The 19934-nt window shown below is 47.6% G+C and overlaps 6 protein-coding genes across 10 annotated transcripts; 2 read left to right on the forward strand and 4 right to left on the reverse strand.

The window, feature by feature from the left end:
• Positions 1-275: 275 nt before the first annotated feature.
• LOC9655339 (pto-interacting protein 1) lies at positions 276-1937 on the reverse strand. 3 transcript variants are annotated; one of them, XM_024668384.1, is made up of 7 exons: positions 1798-1937; positions 1495-1742; positions 1318-1444; positions 990-1263; positions 809-941; positions 656-742; positions 276-600 (listed from the first exon to the last, which is right to left on the reverse strand). In XM_024668384.1, the coding sequence occupies exons 1-7, from the start codon at positions 1910-1912 to the stop codon at positions 481-483; spliced, it is 1104 nt and encodes a 367-aa protein (XP_024524152.1). In that variant the 5' UTR covers positions 1913-1937; the 3' UTR covers positions 276-480. The 3 variants fall into 3 exon arrangements, with proteins under 3 accessions (XP_024524152.1, XP_024524151.1, XP_024524153.1); XM_024668385.1 differs by having other exon boundaries at positions 496-600; positions 813-941; XM_024668383.1 differs by having other exon boundaries at positions 656-941.
• Positions 1938-6454: 4517 nt separating this feature from the next.
• On the reverse strand, positions 6455-7538 carry LOC9655340 (U4/U6.U5 small nuclear ribonucleoprotein 27 kDa protein). 2 transcript variants are annotated; one of them, XM_002963765.2, is made up of 4 exons: positions 7056-7536; positions 6912-6993; positions 6759-6837; positions 6455-6692 (listed from the first exon to the last, which is right to left on the reverse strand). In XM_002963765.2, the coding sequence occupies exons 1-3, from the start codon at positions 7503-7505 to the stop codon at positions 6797-6799; spliced, it is 573 nt and encodes a 190-aa protein (XP_002963811.1). In that variant the 5' UTR covers positions 7506-7536; the 3' UTR covers positions 6455-6692; positions 6759-6796. The 2 variants fall into 2 exon arrangements, with proteins under 2 accessions (XP_002963811.1, XP_024524010.1); XM_024668242.1 differs by having other exon boundaries at positions 6455-6837; positions 7056-7538.
• Positions 7539-7566: 28 nt separating this feature from the next.
• On the reverse strand, positions 7567-12446 carry LOC9655341 (type II inositol polyphosphate 5-phosphatase 15). 2 transcript variants are annotated; one of them, XR_002991594.1, is made up of 12 exons: positions 11044-12446; positions 10728-10980; positions 9874-10669; positions 9698-9828; positions 9539-9623; positions 9334-9487; positions 9111-9178; positions 8782-9049; positions 8600-8729; positions 8171-8531; positions 7753-8121; positions 7567-7663 (listed from the first exon to the last, which is right to left on the reverse strand). XR_002991594.1 is itself a non-coding variant. In XM_024668240.1 (11 exons), exons 1-11 carry the CDS (start codon positions 12185-12187, stop codon positions 7804-7806), a joined length of 3708 nt encoding a protein of 1235 aa, XP_024524008.1. In that variant the 5' UTR covers positions 12188-12446; the 3' UTR covers positions 7567-7803. The 2 variants fall into 2 exon arrangements, 1 of the variants encoding a protein (XP_024524008.1); XM_024668240.1 differs by having other exon boundaries at positions 7567-8121.
• Positions 12447-13049: 603 nt separating this feature from the next.
• Positions 13050-16951, forward strand: LOC9655342 (bifunctional aspartokinase/homoserine dehydrogenase 1, chloroplastic). Its single transcript, XM_024668302.1, has 19 exons — positions 13050-13250; positions 13294-13355; positions 13406-13786; positions 13849-13937; positions 13984-14287; positions 14348-14400; positions 14451-14668; positions 14723-14810; positions 14859-14972; positions 15030-15128; positions 15176-15370; positions 15427-15509; positions 15560-15785; positions 15836-15981; positions 16035-16170; positions 16223-16306; positions 16361-16453; positions 16516-16803; positions 16869-16951. Exons 1-18 carry the CDS (start codon positions 13114-13116, stop codon positions 16759-16761), a joined length of 2754 nt encoding a protein of 917 aa, XP_024524070.1. The 5' UTR covers positions 13050-13113; the 3' UTR covers positions 16762-16803; positions 16869-16951.
• Positions 16812-17229, reverse strand: LOC112344139 (HIG1 domain family member 2A, mitochondrial-like). The gene is made up of 2 exons (XM_024668303.1): positions 17104-17229; positions 16812-17034 (listed from the first exon to the last, which is right to left on the reverse strand). Exons 1-2 carry the CDS (start codon positions 17204-17206, stop codon positions 16865-16867), a joined length of 273 nt encoding a protein of 90 aa, XP_024524071.1. The 5' UTR covers positions 17207-17229; the 3' UTR covers positions 16812-16864.
• Positions 17230-17333: 104 nt separating this feature from the next.
• On the forward strand, positions 17334-19901 carry LOC9643625 (pentatricopeptide repeat-containing protein At1g11290, chloroplastic). Its single transcript, XM_002963369.2, has 2 exons — positions 17334-19058; positions 19123-19901. Exons 1-2 carry the CDS (start codon positions 17334-17336, stop codon positions 19168-19170), a joined length of 1773 nt encoding a protein of 590 aa, XP_002963415.2. The 3' UTR covers positions 19171-19901.
• The last annotated feature ends 33 nt before the right edge of the window (positions 19902-19934 follow it).

Genomic DNA, 19934 nt, shown 5'->3' on the forward strand with positions numbered 1-19934 from the left:
GCAACGCAACCATGTCCCTACTTGGCATGTCCTCGAAGAAAAGCCTGGCTTCCTCCACACACCCGCCCCGGGCCTACGTTGATGTTCATCATGTTCCACGAGCAAGGTGATACTGTCAAACACGATTCGTGCCTGCTGGACGTTTCCCTGCTTGCTGTAGTGCTGGAGCAATTGGAATGCCATTCTTAAGAACCTGAGAGCGCGAAGTATGTCGAGCTGGGAAGAGCAAGTTTCCATCCAGAGCTCGGACCATCTGAAACAAAGAGTGAATCCAGTAAATCCAGAAACCAAAACCACCTCGCTTTTCGTTTTCTTTTCTTCTGCTGCTACATTGTAGACAACATGGAAGATATAGGATCAGTTAGGAAAACCAAACTTCCCCGGGGATAAAAGAGCCGCGCCATCGTGGTACGTATACTTACAAAATGATAACCGAGAGCCTACCTATGAACAAGACAGCGATGGTAAGCACTAAATAATTTACTCTGTTGCAGCGGCAGCTCGGGCCGTGAGCAAAGGTTGGAGCGCTTTCACCACGATGCCCATGTTTGGCCTAAAGTCCGCCTCGTATTGCACGCACAGAGCGGCAACAGCGGCCATCTATGCAAGAAGAACGCAGTTGGAAGAACAGAAAAAAAAAAAGAAAAGAACTTACCTTGGCAGCTGCTTTTACAGGATACTCTCCTTTCAGCATTGGATCCACACATTGCTCGACTTTGTCTTCGCTAAGTCTGGGTGTGGCCTGTGATCGGATCAAACAACACGTTGAAGTACCAGATACCGCCACTGAGCTTGTCAGCCTACTTACCCACGTTAAAAGGCTCTGCTGTTCACGAGGCTTTGAGTGATCCACTGGCTTTCTCCCAGTGAGGAGCTCCAACAAAACCACGCCAAAGCTATAGACATCGCTCTTTTGTGTGAGCTGACCTGTCATAGCATATCTAAGCCAAAAAGCGTTAGACTGAGGCTTGGAAGTTATAACCGCTTACTCTGGAGCGTGGTAGCCGAAAGCTCCAAGTACACGAGTCGAGTGAAGCCTTGCGGCCGTGTCCGGTGCTTTATTGGAGAGATTGAAGTCGGCTATCTTTGCTGTGCAGTCGTCGAACAGGAGAACGTTACTGGACTTGATGTTACGGTGAATTAGTGGTGGAGAGACTTTTTCATGCAAATATTTGAGCCCCTTCGCAGCCCCTACTACGATCTTCACACGCTGGGTCCAATCCAACACCGGACCAGGCAAAGCACCTTTAACACCTTTTCTCCCTGGTGGGACATGACTCGTAAGATTCGAACATCTTGAAAAGGCTCAAAACGTACCATGGAGTATGTCATGCAAGGAGCCCATCGTTGCAAACTCATACGCCAAAACACGGAGTGGTCCGTCAACACAGTATCCAATAAGCTCAACAACGTTCTCATTCTTTAATCTCGATACCATGGAAATCTGAAGCACCACACGAATGAATAAAAAAGTAGAACGCTTGAAAAGCATACCTCAGCAAGAAACTCCTGATCAGGCTGTGAATTCTTGTCGAGCTTCTTTATCGCAGCTTGACCACTTCGCAACTCCGCAAGGTAAACTCGGCCATAGGATTCCTCACCGATGAGTGACTTGGGACCAAAATTCTCGGTGGCTTCTTTTAGCTCGTCAATACGAAGCATTGGAACAGCAATCGGTTGGACTCTGGCAGCTTGTCCAGCTCTATTTGCTCCTTCATTTGCTTTAGCAGCACCAGGGTTGCCTGAAAACCAAGCAAAGAACAATTATTTTCACACAGGAAAGGATGAAGAACTTACCATTTCTCACAGTAGTGAACGGAGTATAACGCTCCCGACTGGCTGTGTGCCGTCTCCCAAGACAATCGCCTCGTGCTCGCTCTGATGCGGCACAAGAAGAGAAAGCGCATCCCATTGCTTCGCTAGACCTTGCCCCAGGTCAAAATATTTACCCTACACCTGGAAGAATCGTATCGATGTTAAGACGCCAGCTTTGACCGTGGTCAACGTGAGGCGGGTATTAGAGAAATGATTGCATTGGAATCTTCATATTAGTGGTGTTGATGAGGTGTTTGAGGACTATATGAACTACAAGCTCTGAATAAGAATTAACAGGATGCAAGAGGCATGGCATAATTACTATGATATGTGGGTGTGTCAAACCACTTAAGGTTGGATATGATAATGTTTTATACAAAGCTAGATTGACTCAAAATTTTAACTTTTTCTGGTGTAATTATTTGGTATGGTTAACCAATTTAGAAAATGCAAAGGCTTTAATAACTAGTCTTTGATGGTGGAATTAACTTAAGAAACCTTGTGTTGTGAACAAGAAACCATTAGTGTCTATTATAAATGAGTTTAAAGCTGTTTTTCATCTATATTTTTTTACAAACTCCTTCCTCTTTTTTTTTATGTCATCTTGAGTTCATGTTTAAGGGCTCACTCAAATTCCAAACATGATTGAATGCTTGGAACTTGAATTCAATAGGAGCATGACTCTCTACTGTTGTGCATTTAGCTCCACCACCATACCCAACTCCATTGCCACTCTATCCATAGCCACACTTGGATCCATTGCTCATCACACTTAACTTAATGATCTAACCAAGTGCCCATAAATGTAAATGATATGTATTTATGTATATTCATATACAAAACACTTTAACCTAACTAAAAATTAAATGTAAATCTAAATTACATAAAACATGGGTATAAATAGGAGGTCTATTTATGTCTTTTGTTCTTAGAGTTGCTTATATCTTACACTTGTTCTTATAGGACATTTTTAGGTGGTGATTATGTTTTTTTCATTTTGATCAATTCTAGCATGCAATTGCTAGCTGTAATCCATAAATTTTCTGTTACTAATTTGTTAGTTTACCTCTTTTATCCTAGCTATAGTTAAGTTCTTTTGCCAAGGTCTTTTTTTATTATATTATCTCCTTAGTCTTATTTAACTTCAACTACTCACTGCAAAAATAATGAAGTGTTAGCCTTCTCTTTATAGATTTTTAGACTCTCTATTTCCCAATTTCTTTTCTTGGAATAGACTAAACTTAAAATTTGGGTATGCTCCCTACAAGCATAAATAACCAAACACTAAACCTTTAGGATTTTAACATCCTTTGGTATAACAAAACTGTAAGCAATTAAAGAGAACAATTCAAAAAATGATCTATAATGTATTAAATATAAAAAAATGCCCTTCTTTTTTCAATTGGTTAAGGGTCTTGAGATATTTGGGGTTAAATGTCCTTAATGTAACTTCTTAGAAAGTTTAAATTTAAAAGTTTACAAAAGTTTATAAATGGTATAAGAAATGTCATGAGTTTTAACTTCTATTTATGAAAGTGTAAAGTTGCAAGAAAGTTCTAAAATACAAATCCTAAAGCCCTAAAAATGGAGCCGAAAGGGTGCCACATGGTAGTGGCCGAAGCGAAAGCCAAACAAGAGTAACACGTTTGGACTAAAAACTTTGATTTGAAAAGTTGAAAGTGGGAATGGAACTCTTAACGAAATGCTTAAGGAATGAGCATGAAGTAAATAATAAGTGAGTCTTTAGAAAAGGGACACAAAAAGACCAACACATAACACGTGGAAGTGTCGAGATGAAGTTTGAGATGGACTTAAGATGGAGTCCGAAATAGAGTTCAAGATGGACTTAAGATAGAGTCCGAGATGGACATGAGATGGAGTCTGAGATGGACATAAGATGGAGTCTGAGATGGACATAAGATAGAATAAAGTCTAAAATGGAGTCAAGATGAAGTTCGAGATGGAGTCCAAAATGGAATTGAGACTAAGACTGAGACTGAGTCCGAATTTGAATACTAATACAAACTATTGGGTGATAGTCCAAAACAATCAGGAGGGAGGGTCAAAAGTATAATAAAGACAATGTGGGGGTTGGACTCTAGTGGAATTATTTTGGGCAAGAAAGGCCAGTATAGCCTAGAAAGGCTATACCCATATATTAGGTGATGATATAACCACTAGAAAGTCCCCACATATTAAGTGATGATATAACCACTAGAAAGTCCAAGGCTAAAGTGAATATGGATAAACAAGTGAGGTAGTTTAGTGAAGTGTTCAAGAGCCAGATTTATCTCCCCCAGGAGATCGAATGGTTGATATTCTCAATTTAAGTGTGGTTGATATTCCTAATGTAGCTTATTGGAACTTTGCTCTAGCTACCTGTAAGATCCTTGAATTTATTGGAACTTTGCTCTAGCCATCTGTAAGATCCTTGAATTTGGATTTCCCAAGAGGTCACCCACCCAGTATTATTCAAACCCAAGGACGCTTAACTCCAAATATCCCAAAACCCTTAACTGATTGGAAAAAGGGGTGCACTCTTGTTCATGGGCTCTTTCCTTTTATATTTGAACCCCATAGATCATCTCTTAAGTCGTTCTTTTTGGTTGCTTACAATCCACCATGCTCTCTTGACACCCTACCCCTCGGGTCGAACCCACCCTCGGGTCGAGCCCAGTGGGAGTAAATTGGACCAGCCAGATGTCAATTAACATATGGTGTGATTCCCTAGCCAACCAACAGAGTTAGACTTGAGACCGCTTTGATACCAACTGTAAGATCCTTGAATTTGGACTTCCCGGGAGGTCATCTAACCCAGTACTATTCAAACCCAAGGACATTTAACTCCAAATATCCCAAGACCCTTAACCGATTGGAAAAAGGAGTGCACTTTTGTTCATTGGCCCTTTCCCTCTATATTTGAACCCCATGGATCATTTCTCAAGTCGTTCTCTTTGGTTGTTTACACCACCTAGCTAGGGCACCCAAATGTGGATGGTGAGAAGAGTACTCATGAGGCTCGTGTAGGGCTATAATGTTTTGAAATGTCGTCCTAAAGTCCTAGATTGTGGAAAGGAAGAGGAGCAATCCACTTATGTAGTGACTAAAGATGCAGTTATATAGCAAGGAAATCCTGGAGGTCATTAGGATATAATGGTCGGGCCTGTGGGCCTTGACTTAGTGGCAATGTTGATGAACACAGCTGTGGATAAAAAAGGATTTGGTGGGGATTGAAAAAGGGATATTAAGGAAGGTTATTCCCCATATCTGCAGGCATTCTAAGGATGTTAAGGAGTAAATCTGGGATGATCACTCATGGATGGATAACAAAGTCTTTAAAAGATGGGATTGTGATGCAAGTAATGTTGGACTATCAGTATGACAAAGGTGAATGAGCATGGCTTTAACATAACAAGCTAATATGTCAATGGTACCTTTGGGTGTCAGTCATAAGATTGAACATGTGGAGCACTTGGACCAAGTGCAAAGGTTGAGTAGCATAAATGTCATTTTCGAGGCTAGCAAGTCCTTAAGTCCAGAATAAGATTTATGAAGGTTGAGGGTGAAATTCTTATATGTGGTCGAAATTGTGGTCAAATGACTAAAGTATAATGGAAAAATTAATCATTTACAAAAGTGAGTTACAACTTTTACCTTCCATTTGCAAGGATGTTCACAACAATTTCCATTGACAAGGGTATGAATTTACAAGAAAGTGAGTTATAATTTTTCCCTTCCATATGCGAAAGTGTTTATGAGGGTGTGGACTTATAGTGAAGTGTGGCAAATTGTAAACACCCACCCATAACTACTAATCCTCAGTTCTAACTAATTTAGGGTTGGGACCTAAGGCAAAAAATTCTTTCAAGACTAAGTCTTTTTCCTCATTCTCCTTATTTAAACGTGTTTTAGGATTTGATCACGTGATATGTATTCTCCTTATTTAGACATGTTTTAGGCTTTGACCACATGGTATATATTAGTATTTAGACTTACACTTGAGAGTATAAGAGAGCAAATTCATCATAGCTGAGGTACTTTGGAATAGGCAAGATCAAAATATAATTAATGAACTCCCATTTGGTTAAGAATGATTATAACTCTTTTTTAATTAAATCTATTAATTGAATCACCTATTTATTTGTAGAAATTGGATAGATCCCTAAGGCAACAGCCAACCACAATACTTTTGATTGTTCATCCACAATATAATCCTCAATTGAGATATAAGGTAGGTGAGAGATAAAACTAGTTATTTCCATACAATGTTTAGCTTTTCTTTTTGCAAACAATGTGTCCTAAACAATGATCTTTCTATCATCGAAATCAAACAAAAGATTCTACTGCCAATTGCATGCTTTGATAAATAGTGTGTGAATAAACCATGCTTACATATAAGCCACTTCAATATAATACCAGATTGATTATTGGCCTAGGAAATGCCACCTAATGTTCTTTAAAAAAGTTACTTTAAAACTATGAAGAATCTTCTCCCTCTTTATATTTATAATTTTACTTTTTGAATGCCATACCATGTACCATGCGCCAACACTTATGCCCCCCACCCACCCCTCACCCCCATACTCAAACAGGGGATTTGTCGCCCAGGCACCACACATTGCATCGCCAGGCATTTGGATTGTAATGGCAAAACAATGCAGGGTTTCACATTATAGTACACAAACCAGGCACGAACAGTGGAAGCTATTGTGCTGGCGAGAGACATTTCTCTAGTGCAATTACGGAGAAAGGCAAAACCCTTGTGCCGAGATCTCTTTGTAGATCACTCGGCCTTCTGACGCAATGAACAATCATCAATTCCCTGTTCTATCGTGGAGCATTATCTCGCCGAACTTACCGTCTAGACAAGAGGGTGCCTGTTTCACGCAAGTATAATCAGTAGAGACTGCTGTTTGAGAGAAATTACGTCATTTTCTCGTTACCTCAGATTCATCAATCATCCGGCTCTAAACTACAGTTTTCATCTGTTGAGCTCAGCGGGTAGCGGTCGGTTGAATCCTCCTGCAAGCAAGGAGCGGCGATAAATTCACAGGAAATCGAGAAACCATAAATAAAAATAAAAAAACAATGCCCACCTCTTCTGTTCATGTACTGCCGCGGCTGGCGCTTGGAAGCCAGCTTCACCGCACTCTGGTTTGCATCAGGCACGCATTTTCCCTGCAAGGAAGAAAACAAAAGAAAAGTTTTAGACCTCGACCAGACAGAATAAATGAACCAACCTTGGTGGAGTCGAAGTTGAGAGGAATGCCAAAGCTCTTCATCATGTCTTCTTCGTCCGCTAGAGGCTCCAAAGCCACGGGCTGTGGTGGCTGCTCCTGCGGCTTCTCTGTGGCGCTGGGCTTCACCTGTGCCTCTTTCTTTCGTTTTCCATCGTGCTTTTCGGGTGTCACGGACTTGGACCGTGCCCTCTTCCTGTAATCCCTGTGATTCCTGTCAACGGGCTCCCTATCCCGGCGATCCCTGTCCCAGTCCCGATTATCTCTGTCGCGCTCGCGATAATCCTTGTCACGCTCGCGATCGCGCTCGCGTTCGCGGCCTCGGTCTCGATCTCTTTCGCGCTCCCTGGCATTTCTGTAGCTGTGACCGCCGCCGCTCTTGTTATCCTTCTCTTTACTATGGTGATACTCACCGTCGCGGGGGTGCCGCTTCCTCTCTTCCCGCTCCCCCATCTCCTCCAAGCCCTAAACCCTAACCTGGTAATGAGAGATCTGACCGTTAAATTCTAACGGATTAAGCTGTAAAACCAATGTTTATTTATAATCGCCTCTCTCGTGGTAAACAATTTCTTTTCTTTCCCACTCGAGCTGCTAAGAATGAATGTACAAATCTGCATGCCACAAGAAATGTTGGAAGAGCTGAGAAATCTCCAAGAAAAAAAAGAATTCCTCCAAGAGTAGGAAAAAATAAAGCTTTCACCTACAAACTCGTGCTCTGCTGCAAAAACTCTTCTCGCGCTCTCTCCGGTGGTCACAACAAGAGAAGATCTTTCGTGTCCTCCGAGTTGAGCCTGGATGCTAGAACGTTCGACCTTTGGAGCCGGAACTTTGGCTCCCGGTCTTGACTTCCCTGCCCGACTGAAGGACTAGAAACAGCAACTTGGTACCTCTTGCACGAGCTCGAGAGTGATCCTTTGTAGGAGAAGGCCAAGTTCACAGCTTTGCCGCGGTTGTCCAGGCCAACCGCCGGGCCTCCACCTTCCATGAAATCGTCCGGCAAAACGTTCATAAACTTGAGATTGATTTCCATGCTTCCTTTCGGTGGTATCATCCCTGAAGCGGGCGTAACCTGGAAGAACAGAAAAGCTTTCATAAACACACTCGGAGAAGTGTGTTACCTGTAACCAAGGTGGGAGCCCGAATCCAGCTCTAACCGTTACTCGAGCCGCTGCGCTTACAGTGGCTTCTGCTGGATCGCCTTCGCAGCGCAGCTCAAAGACTACGCACTGCCTGCTGCTCTCGTTGATTGCTTTGAGAATAGAAGGCACGCCGTCCTCGAGGATGATCTTGTTAGTGCTGACAACCGTCTCCGGTACAGAGTTGAGCTGATCCATCCACTTCTGGACGTGAGGATTGTTCAACATTAGCTCGCAAAATGCTCTCCTCCTTGCTGCTTCGTTGATCACAGCAATGTCAACGTTAAGTAGACACCTCACAGGTTTGTGGTCACTGTCTAGTGCATCCATACACGAGTCGTAGCTGCGGCCACATCCAACAATGAGTATAAAAACCATATGGAAAGATGAGACGGAGAGACACTAGCTTACGATATTACTGATGCTGACACTGGGTGCGAAAGATTAAATTTCTTCTTGGCTTCTGTCCCATCGTAGCTATCTCTAAAAATTACACGATCACACCAAGCTGGTATCCGTTTCTTCTCACTTGAATCATAGCCTGGAGCGGAACAAAGACATCAACCTAAAGTCACCAATAGAACGAGGCTTACCGAGAGGGTTACTGTATCCCTTGTCAAACTTGTAAGTTGGCTGGAATCGTAGGGGGCCCTCTCGCATTCCCTGGAAAACTCTTCCACCGGTCATCTCTATACGTAGTTGATCCTTTGGAAGTAAAACTTCCCATTGTCTGGACGATATCAAGTCTATTGCGTCTTCATACGCAAGATCATCTATCCTGTAGTTGAAGTCTCCAACCCAAACAATCATGTCCGCATCCGCTAGATCGGGCATCACTGCTTCTATGACGGTTTCCGACTCCTGGAAGCCACACAGCTTTCAGTTTCCATCTTTAAACCAAAAACAAATCACGAATCCTTACCACTACCTCCTTTCCCACTTCCTGTCCGTCAGGAGACGCAGTTTTACGCACGGTTGCCCCACGGAATGCTGTAGAGAGCGCATTTGGATTGACACAATTGCTCCACAATGTTAGCTAGATCCCAAGATGAGGACCTATTGGATTCAGTCAAACAGAACTCCAATAAGGTTTAGGTAAGACATGCAAGCAGCTCGGTAAAATTATAAACGACTTAAGCAAGTACCTGATCCACCGGAAGAACGACCAAATTTCATCTGATGGTAAATGTGCTCAAAATCCGCGTTTCGTCGACCAACGGCATCCATGTGTGCAGCCAAGTGACTGCTTAAAAAACAAAAAGTTCTTCTGTAAAGGAGGATTTTAACTCCTACTCCTCCCTAAACAAGACAAGCGTTTGAGAAAAATGCCACAAAAGTTGAAACACTCACTTTGTTACCAAGAGCACGGCCAAACCCACAGGGAACAGCTGCAGCATCGATCTCTCCAACAAAAGGAATAAGTTCGTTTCGGACCCTGCCCAAGAAAAATGAAAAGAAAAAAGTTCAGAACAGAACACAAGATAGCACTTGGCGGACTTAGTCATTTACCAGACACCAATAAGAATCCCAGCAAGTTGACGCGAACCAACACGAACAAAGTCCTGGTTCTCACCCAGAGCTGCACCGAGATTATCCAGCCACCATTGTCCATTCGCACTGCTCTTCTCTTGCAATCCTACCTGTAAAGAAACCATGTCGACGCAAATCAACAAGTTTTCTCATACCGTTTCTTTTGCTGCTGCCATGGCAATAGCTCCGGCACTCATCTCGGTCTCCTGCAGTCCTACAAACACAACGCCAGCGTGTGTCGCAGATGCTAGCCACATCTGCATGGATTTCAAGCTCGCCTTCTCCTCTGCTACATTCCAAGTTCCTGCTAGAATTTTAAAAGTTCTTTCTTGCGTGTATGTTTCTGCCTTGGACTGCATCTCGATCTGAAGTATCCCATCAATTGGACAAGGCGATCCGATATTCCAACCGCGAATGCCACCGTGAAGAGCCATTGTGAACACGAAACTCCCACACTTTTCCATATGGACAATAGCGGCACTGTGAGCTATCCACACCCCGAGGACCTTGCCTGTATCTGCAAGCACTTGAATTCGACCGTCCGCATAGCCCACCCAGATTCTAGTGCCCACCGCACACAAGCTGCGAACGGGAACCGGTATGAAGATGGTTGCCTGTAACCTGTTGCCCAGTCCATCCCATTGAATGATCATTCCACTTGGATATCCTCCCCATACTGTTCCATCAACTGCGGCCACCAATGCGTCCACCTTCTTACTATCGTCGCCACCTTGACCACCGCTGGCAGCCCGTCGAACAGCATCAGCAGCTCCAATAACGCGCTGGAAAAAGCTTAACGTACCAGCTTTTTCTTTCTTTGATGCTTTCGACATCGAGGACCTGACATCATCGTCCCACATACTGTCCCGAACAGGAGAAATATCTGGGCTGGAGAATTCGGACTGAACACTCGGCCCAAAAACTTTTAACACGTCCCTTGTTCTCGCATCCCTGCCAGAGAATCTACTCATTAGTCAAAAACCAATAAAAAGTTTCCACAACTTTTTACCATATCGCAAGAGCGAGCGGTCCGCCGCTCCAAACTCTCCCATTCGCGTGCTCCGACAGCAGAAAGTAAACATCCGTATTGGCAAGGCTGGTCGCACCAGCAGCAGTTCCACGGGCTCTGAGGTCCACATAGGAGCGTGCCATCAGTGACGCCGCAGACATAGTTTCTTCTTCTGCCCGGCAAAGAGCATGAGACGTTGTCTCCCATGGCCAAGCTCTGATAGCACCACCGTCAGAGCCAGTCCATAACTCCCCTGACAAGCAAACACAAACTTAGCTCAAGCACAGCTCGTGCACACAAAAATAAGCTCCCTTACCATACGTGGTGATGACCATGGACAACACCGGAGAGCGGTGAGCAATCCAGCACAAGCTCGGCTCCGTTCTTCGCTTGGACCTCACAAGTTCCTCGGTGCTCCAAGCCCTGACTTTGCCATCCCTGTGTCCACTCCACACAAGCTTGTTGGCAGCGTCAGCGACGAGGCATAGAGTCATGCCTTCCACACCCATATACGTGAAAGCCGCGGCATCGATATCGTCGGGAGGATTTCCATCGCCACCACTTCCGTGAGACATGGCATTCGCGACGTCCCAGACTTTGAGAGCGCCATCGCATGCCAGCCACACCGAAGAGCCCGTGCAAGTGAGAGCTCTGGCTGGCTGGTTGGTTCTCATGGGCGATGGTCTTAGATCGAAGGGGACGGGCCTGTCCGGATCCACGGGGCCTCGCAGAGGAGGCTTGTAAACACCTTTGCCACCACCGGCGATGAATTCGCTCGAGCGCTTCACGACTGTGGCTGGCGGCGATGCCTGTGGACTTAGCTTGTTGAGACTCCCGCGCAAGGGGATCACTCCCTCGGAAGCTGACGGCCCATGCAAAGCTCCGGCGTGGGCCTTTGGTGGCGATGACGATGGAACGGCGGGCTTGAGCTCTGGAGTGCTTTGGGAATGTCGGACGTTCTTGGTGGAAGGAGCTTTACTACTGCTGCTGTTGGCAACGGTCTTGTTTGCTGGCGACGATGAGACGGAAGGAGGCGAGTAGCGATCGTTGGTGTTCCTGGCGACGAACGGGCCATCCGAGGGGCTGTCGAATGGATTGGAGGAATTGGAGGAGTTGGATGAGGCTGGGAAGAGAGGAGGGACTCCCGGGATCGTTGTTGGAGGCGTCACTGGAAAATCGCCAGTAAGAAGGTCCGGCTGGGGAGAAGGCGTTTGCTGCTGCTGCGTGAACTTGCGATGCTGCTGGGATGGTTTGTAGGGCGTGGAGAAGGAATCCGATGAGCGGAAGTCCGTGCCGCCATTGCTTGCTGCCGCTCCTCCTCCCGCCCACCCGAAAGGATCCGACATCGACGAACTGGTCGCTGGATCATTGTCATCGCCGAAATCAATCAATGAGGGTAGAGCGCGCTGCCGCTGCTGCTGTTGCTGCTGCTGCTGCTCGCGCCGGCTGGGCGACGCCATAGGCACTGCCGCTCATGAAGAAAAATGCAAGCGCTGGCACTGACCTAGACGATCCCGCGGCAATCGATCCTGGAAACCCTGATCCAACCTAAATCCACACCGATCGATATGCTCCAGATCCTCTCCCAGCGTTAGCGACTTTCTCTGCGATTCTTGCGCTCCGCGCGAGCGATTGGAGCGTTGGAATCTGGGCCTCCGTCGTCTCTCCCACGAAGAACAGCCACGATCCAGGGGTCGTGCCGGAATCCCTCCCCCCTCTCGTGTGAACGTGTGTTTTAAGCCCAAGAGGATATCCCCTGGCACAAATCCCGCCCATATCCTGGCCGTCCATCGCCGCCCTCCGCCGGCCGCCACGTGTCCGCCCGCCTCTAGATCTAGATCTGCCGGTTTTTCTTCCAGCTCCAGCGACTATATATGTTGATCGAGAGTCTCTTATAATTTGAAACACGATTTCGGCGCGAGAATAGAATTTCTCCCGCGGAGCTCGCTGACAAAAGAATCCACCACGCAACGCGATTGAACCTCCCTCTGAAAGGAAAGTTTACACGCAATGTCCGGATCGTACCGCCGACCAAGTGATCGACCGATTGATCGCGAATTTCTTTTGATCGTTGTCACGGAGCTGTTCTCTCTTGTCCAAGAAAAAAAGAGCCCTAGCTATGAAATCTTGGCCTTTGTGTGTGGTGATCCAGATCTCACGGGGTTCCAAACACTTGTCGCGCGGCCACTCCAGCCACATTTTCTTTGACAATGGGAAGATTGGAATCCCACATATCTATCGAGATACCTATGATTGCGGGGGACGCGAATGATGTGTTGGCCCCGCCCAATCCATCACTGTCGTTAGTTCGTCCCTACCAATGGACGAGAACAGGGTTTAGGGTTTATCCCAAGCCCTATCCTGGAGCCCTCCTCCTCCTAGGGCCATGGCCGCGCTTCTGGCCGACGGCATTGCCGCGGCGCGCGTCCTCTCGAGCTGCCTGGATCGCGGCGCCAGGGATCAGAATGTCGCATCGGCGCGATTTGTTTGCAGGAGCGTCAAGAGTCCGCATTTGCTTCACCGGTAGGCGCTGCTTGTGATCGCACTGGCTGATTTTCTGTGGCAGATCGAAGCACCAGCAAGGATTGAAGCGAGCTGCTAGCATTCATGCCACTGCTTCTACTACAGGTACTCTTTGTAGTTTTTAGATGACGCCCGCATGAAAGGATGTGTTCTAGGTTTGATCGCGCCCGAGGAGAGCAAGACGGTGCATAGCTTGCCGCAAGGGGAATCGTGGTCCGTGCACAAATTTGGTGGGACGTGCGTGGGAACTTGCGAGAGGATACAAAATGTGGCTGACATCGTCGTCGCCGATCCATCGCAACGCAAAGTCGTGGTTGTCTCGGCGATGTCCAAGGTCACGGACGTGCTCTATCATCTTGTGGAGGCTGCGGGCTCTCGGAAAGAATCCTACATTGAGTCGCTCAATCTTCTCCTACAAAAGCACAAGGAAACTGCGAGAGCGCTGCTAGTTGAAGGAGCGGACCTGGAGAAGTTTCTAGCCAAGCTTGAAGACGACATTCGGAACCTTCAAGCCATGCTTCGTGCTATATACATTGGTCCGGTTTGTGATCCCTGTGCGTGAATTTTTCCTTCTGACGTGTGTTGTGTGCTTTGGCAGCTGGACATGCTACGGAGTCTTTCACAGATTTTGTTGTCGGACATGGTGAACTATGGTCTGCTCAAATGCTCTGTGCTGCTGTGAATAAGGTACACTTGATTGTGGAGATCACCTCATCTGTTTATCTTTTAACAGAGGGGTCTCTCTGCTGCATGGATGGATGCAAGAGAAGTGCTTGTTGTTACTCCAACCAGTACAAACCAAGTCGATCCCGATTTTGCATCGTCCGAGACGAGGCTATTCGATTGGTATGCACGCAATCCAGCTGACACCATTATAGTGACAGGCTTCATAGCTAACACACCCGACAACGTCCCAACCACGTTGAAACGAGATGGGAGCGATTTTTCTGCCGCCATAATGGGGTCTTTATTCCGTGCGGCCAACGTGACGATTTGGACTGATGTAGATGGGGTTTACAGTGCTGATCCACGAAAAGGTATGGCTAAGACTTTGACGAAAAGAGAAATGGTGTCTTAAAGGCTGAAGATGTCTCCAGTAAGCGAAGCCGTTGTGCTGAGCACCCTGTCTTACCAAGAAGCTTGGGAGATGGTAAGAGCAATCTCCTTTTTGTTGAAGCTCTGACAACACGGTGTTCGCAGTCCTACTTCGGAGCAAACGTGTTACACCCACGAACAACTTTACCTGTGATGAAGTATAACATTCCGATTACAATACGGAATGTCTTCAATCTCTCTGCTTCTGGGACGAAGATATGTCGCACTACTTATGAAAGCACCGATGACGAATTTCGGGCAGCAGATTCAGTGGTCAAAGGTTTTGCAACAGTCGATAACTTGGCACTGGTGAATGTGGAAGGGTAAGAAGCTTTATTAATACCTGCTGGCTACTAGACGTGTGCTTTTGCTTTCAGCACTGGAATGGCTGGTGTGCCCGGAACCGCGAGTGCCATATTTGAAGCGGTCAAGGAGGTTGGCGCAAACGTTGTTATGATCTCTCAGGTTAGCATTTGACTTGTTGGACCTTGTGGTGATACTTCCGTATGACAGGGCAGTAGCGAACATTCCGTCTGCTTTGCGGTTCCAGAAAAAGAAGTGAAGGCAGTGTCTAAAGCTCTCGAGAAAAAGTTCAAAAGGGCCTTGGACGCCGGAAGACTGTCTAAGGTATCTCCTCGTGTTTGACTCTTTCTTTTCTAATTTAATTTTGTTACGTGCTTTCAGATAGAGATCGTGCCGAATTGTAGCATTTTGGCGGCAGTTGGACAGAAAATGGCTAGCACTCCTGGAGTCAGTGCGACATTATTTGACGCCCTTGCGAAAGTAAGAATCTTGAGTTCTTGCTGTCATGTTCCAACCTGTCGACGCAGGCAAATATTAACGTTCGGGCCATCGCTCAAGGTTGTTCGGAATATAATATTACAGTGGTGGTGAATCAAGACAACTCTGCGAAAGCTCTTAAGGCGGCACACTCTCGCTTTTATCTTTCGAGGACTCCTTTGGCCGTGGGCATTGTCGGCCCGGGCCTTATTGGAGGAACACTTCTTGACCAATTGAAGGATCAGGTATGAGTGAATTTCTTTTGAACTTTCGAACTGCTTTTAATATATTTTATTTTCAGGCAGGACCCCTGAAGGAGGATTTTAATATCGATTTGCGGGTGCTAGGTGTTATTGGATCGAAGAAAATGGCCCTTAGTCATTCGTAAGTGCATGGAAAACTTCTGCTGTGTATGAGCTTCCAAATTCTTCTAGGGGCTTGAACCTTTCAAATTGGAGATCTACTTTGAAAGAGGAAGGTGAAGAAGCAGATCTCGAAAAGTTTACAGCACATTTATGTTGCAGTCATCCGATCCCCAATATCGTCGTTGTAGACTGCACAGCAAGTTCTGATGTACCAAATTGGTACTATCCATGGATGCGAAAAGGCATGCATATAGTTACGCCAAACAAGAAGGCTAACTCAGGCTCTCTCGACAAGGTAATCGTCAGTATTTTTTCTGCTCTAATGACCGAGCGTTCATTTTACAGTACTTGCGTTTGAAGGAGCTTCAGAGAAAATCGTACACGCACTATTTTTACGAAGGGACTGTCGGGGCAGGACTGCCAATCCTAAGCACACTGCAGGGGCTACTTGAAACTGGCGATAAAATCCACACAGTCGAAGGAATTTTCAGGTGAGGATTTATTATGCGTGACAGCGTATCTTGTTAACGATTCTAAAACGCAGTGGCACATTGAGCTATATATTCAACAACTTCCATGGTCAAAAGACATTCAGTGAAATTGTCAAGGAGGCAAAGGCTGCGGGCTACACAGAGCCTGATCCCCGTGACGATCTCTCTGGGATGGATGTTGCAAGAAAGGTAAGTTGTCCCTTTGATTGATAGAGATCATAAAAGTTTTTCGCCTGTTCAGGTTATTATTCTAGCTCGGGAATGTGGCTTGAAGCTGGAGTTGGATGATATATGCCTGGAAAACCTCGTTCCAGAGCCTCTGCGAGTAAGTTAACTCGGTGCCTTTCCTCAACACACATGATCGGCATCTTTTTTCCAGGGATGTGAAAATGTGGATGAGTTTATGGACAAGCTTCCCGAGTACGATCAGGCGATTGCAGCTAGGAGAGAGCAAGCTGAAGAATCAGACGAGGTTTTCCATTCTCTGCTTTGTTTCCAGACTAAAACCGGTCGTTTTTTCTTCTATCACACCAGGTGCTGTGTTACGTGGGTGTAGTCGACGTACTCGCGAGCCAAGGCCGAGTTGAGCTGCGGAGATATCCAAAGTCACACGCATTCGCGCAGCTCTCCGGGAGCGACAACATAATCGCCTTCACGACTGCGAGATACAAAAAGCAGCCATTGATCGTGAGAGGACCCGGAGCTGGGGCCGAAGTCACAGCTGCGGGCGTTTTTAGCGACATTCTCAGGCTCGCATCCTACTTGGGAGCACCTTCCTAGACAATCTCGAGCACCAAAAGCTAGAGAAAGAAGAACAACGAGGTATGACATTTTGAGAAGAAAGATCTATGTTTTATTGATCTCTGGCTTTCTACGTTTCCTTTCAGCTAGAAGAACCTGTGAAGCTCATTCCATAAGTCGTTCCAGCCATCAATAAAACAGTGGTCATTTGCGAGACGACGCGAGCTCTCATCCAGTACTGGCTGTGCTTGACGTTGCCCTTTTTGAAGCTCCACAGGCCACTCGCGAGAATTGCCGCTGTAGCGAAGCACCCTGTTCTTCGTGAAATTAGAAATGTCCGCCCCAGAGGATGGCGCAAATGCGCGAAGAGATGGAGCGTACCTATGGGTACCAAAATGCTGCGCGGCCTTTTGTTCGCAAACAAATCTTGCGTCGCGTCCGAGTCGGTCCAATCGCTCTCGTTCTTGTTCACAACCTCCCCCATCCCGAAAAACCCTAAAACTCGACGAAGTAGAGAATATTCTTTAGCGCTGCCACGTGTTGGTGAAAGCTGTCCACGTGTCACAATGAATCTCCTCCACGTGTCACCAATTTCAAGAGTTTAGGGTTCTATGCGAAAAACTCGAGAGAGAGGCCTGTGCACAGCTAGGGATCGCATTTTTGGGGTGGATTCGAGCTCTCAGGGAGGTAAATACGATAGAAGTAGCGCCAGGAAGCAGCTCGATCAGGCGGTAGCAAGGCTCGAATCGGAGAGATCTGCGGCTAGCCGCGACAGCTACGAGCAGCTCTTGAGGCAATGCGGCAGCTGCAAATCCCTGGTCCATGGGAGGCGTGTCCACTCCCACATTGCCAGTGTGGGGAAATCCCTTCTCGGCCCTTGTCTCCAGAACGCGCTGGTCCAAATGTATGGCAAATGCCGCAGCATGAAGGAGGCGCTCGCGGTTTTTTCCACCATAGCCAGGAAGAACACGTACTCGTACAACATTCTCATCTCCGCGGCTGCCAGGAACGGCCTCTACAGAGAAGCTCTCAACGCATTCGAGCGCATGAAAAGAGAAGGGATTCCTCGCGACAAGTTCACGTACGCGGATGTGATCACCGCCTGCTGCTCCCTCAAGGATCTGGCTAGAGGCCGAGCTGTTCACGCTGGACTCCTCGTCTCCGGCATCCAGCCGGATGATTTCCTCCGCGTGGCTTTGCTCAACATGTACGCCAAGCTCGGGAGCTTGGGCGAGGCCACCCGGATCTTCCACTCCATGCCGACGGACAACGTCGTCGCCTGGAACGTGATGATCGCGGCATTCTCACAGAGCGATCGGCCATCCCTGGCGCTCGAGTTCTACTGGAAGATGCTTGCCGGGGGCACAAGGCCGGACTTTTGCACGCTCATCAGCACCCTGAGCGCCGTGTCATGCTTGAGGCTTCTCTCGCATGGCCGCGCGATCCACGACTCGATCCAGGCGCACGGCTATTGCTCGGACGTGATCCTGGACACCGCGCTCGTCGACATGTATGGAAAGTGTGGCAGCCTCGACGACGCGAGGATGGTTTTCGACAAGATGCCCGAGAGAGACATCGTCACCTGGAATGCGATGATCGCAGCTTACTCCCAGCACGGCCAAGGGGACAAAGCTTTCGAGCTCTACGCGGAGATGGAGCCGCAGGGATTCAAGCCGGAGCTCGTCACACTCGTCAACCTCCTCACCGCGAGCTGCTGCTTGGGCGATTTGAGCCGGGGGAAAGCAATGCATTCCCGGATAATCGACGACAAGCTGGAGCTCACGCTCGTTGCCGAGAACGCCATCGTCAACATGTACGCCAAGTGTGGGAGCCTCGCGCAGGCGAAGCTCGCGTTCGATGGGATGATCCACCCGAGGGACGTGATCAGCTGGAACGCGATCATAGCTGGGAATGCCGAGAACGGTGGCACCGAGACCTCGCTCCAGCTCGCCAAGGACATGGTTCTCGACGGCGTGGCGCCCGACGCGACGACTTTCACCTGCGTGCTGCTGTGCTGCAGCCATGGAGGGCGGCTGGAGCAAGGTAGGAGCTACTTCCTCTCCATGGTTTCGGATTTCCAGCTCTCACCATCGTCTGCGCATTACCAGAGCCTGATCGATCTGCTGGGACGGGCCGGGCGGCTCGAGGAAGCGGAGGAGCTTATGAGCGTGATGCCATACCAGCCAGGAGTTGCGGGAGTGCGAGCTTACCTGGGGGCCTGCCGGACGCACTTTGACGAGGAGAGAGGATCGTCTGCTGGAGAGCTCGCCTGGGAGATGTACCCCGACGATCCCTCCAGCTACGTCCTCACGTCAAACATCGTTCGCAATACCGCGGTATGATCCTCTCAAAGATCTTTCTTTTCTTTTTTGATGGAAGTCTTTGCCTCAATCCTGGCAGAAGAAAAACTCTGGATATCATCTCGAGAGCTCTTCCTGGTGGCGATGAAAGTGGTCATCGACTATGGCATCAAGTAGCGGTTCCACAAGCCCTCCGGAATCGCTATCTAGCAAAGCGCCCATTGCCACAGACTTGTGGGGAGCCGTGTCATACATCTCCTTGGCATGCGTTGCCCAGCCATGGCTAACCAGAGCTCCTATCCAAACAACGTACGCCGCATTCCCGTGGAGAGGCATCAGCCGAAACGCTTCGCTCGCTTCGTCCACAAGTCCATTGCGAGCGTAGCCACGCAGCAGCACTGTCCACAAGATCGAGTTTCGCTCACGGTTGCTGTCAAAGACCATCTTTGCCTGTTCCATGGCGCCCGCCTTCGCATAAGTATCAACCATAGCCGCCAACTTTGCAGTAGCGTGTGCCCGCGGTATGTTTTCCAGGACGCTAGTGTCCCACTCGGGCATCTTGGCGAAAACGTTTCGAGCATCTTCGTCCTGCCCGGCTCTCGCCAGAGCCGCGAGGATCGTGTTCCAGGACACTACATCCCTCTTCCCTTCCATCCTCTCGAAGCAATCCATGGCTTCCGGGACGCGGCCACACTTGGAGTAGCAACTCAGGAGCGCGTTCCACGCGACAGTGTCGACTTCTCGCGAGGGGATCCGATCGAACGCCGCCTTTGCATCCTCGGGCTTGCACTGCTCCGCATAGCTTCCAATCATAGCTAATCCCTCTTCCTTGGTGTTCTTGAGCGAAATATTTACGCCAGAGCCATAGAGAATTTTACTTACCAGATTCATTAGTTTATTCATGTAGATTCT

This window comes from Selaginella moellendorffii, unplaced genomic scaffold (genome assembly GCF_000143415.4).
Source record: "Selaginella moellendorffii unplaced genomic scaffold, v1.0 SELMOscaffold_3, whole genome shotgun sequence".
In the NCBI taxonomy this organism is placed as follows: domain Eukaryota; kingdom Viridiplantae; phylum Streptophyta; class Lycopodiopsida; order Selaginellales; family Selaginellaceae; genus Selaginella; species Selaginella moellendorffii.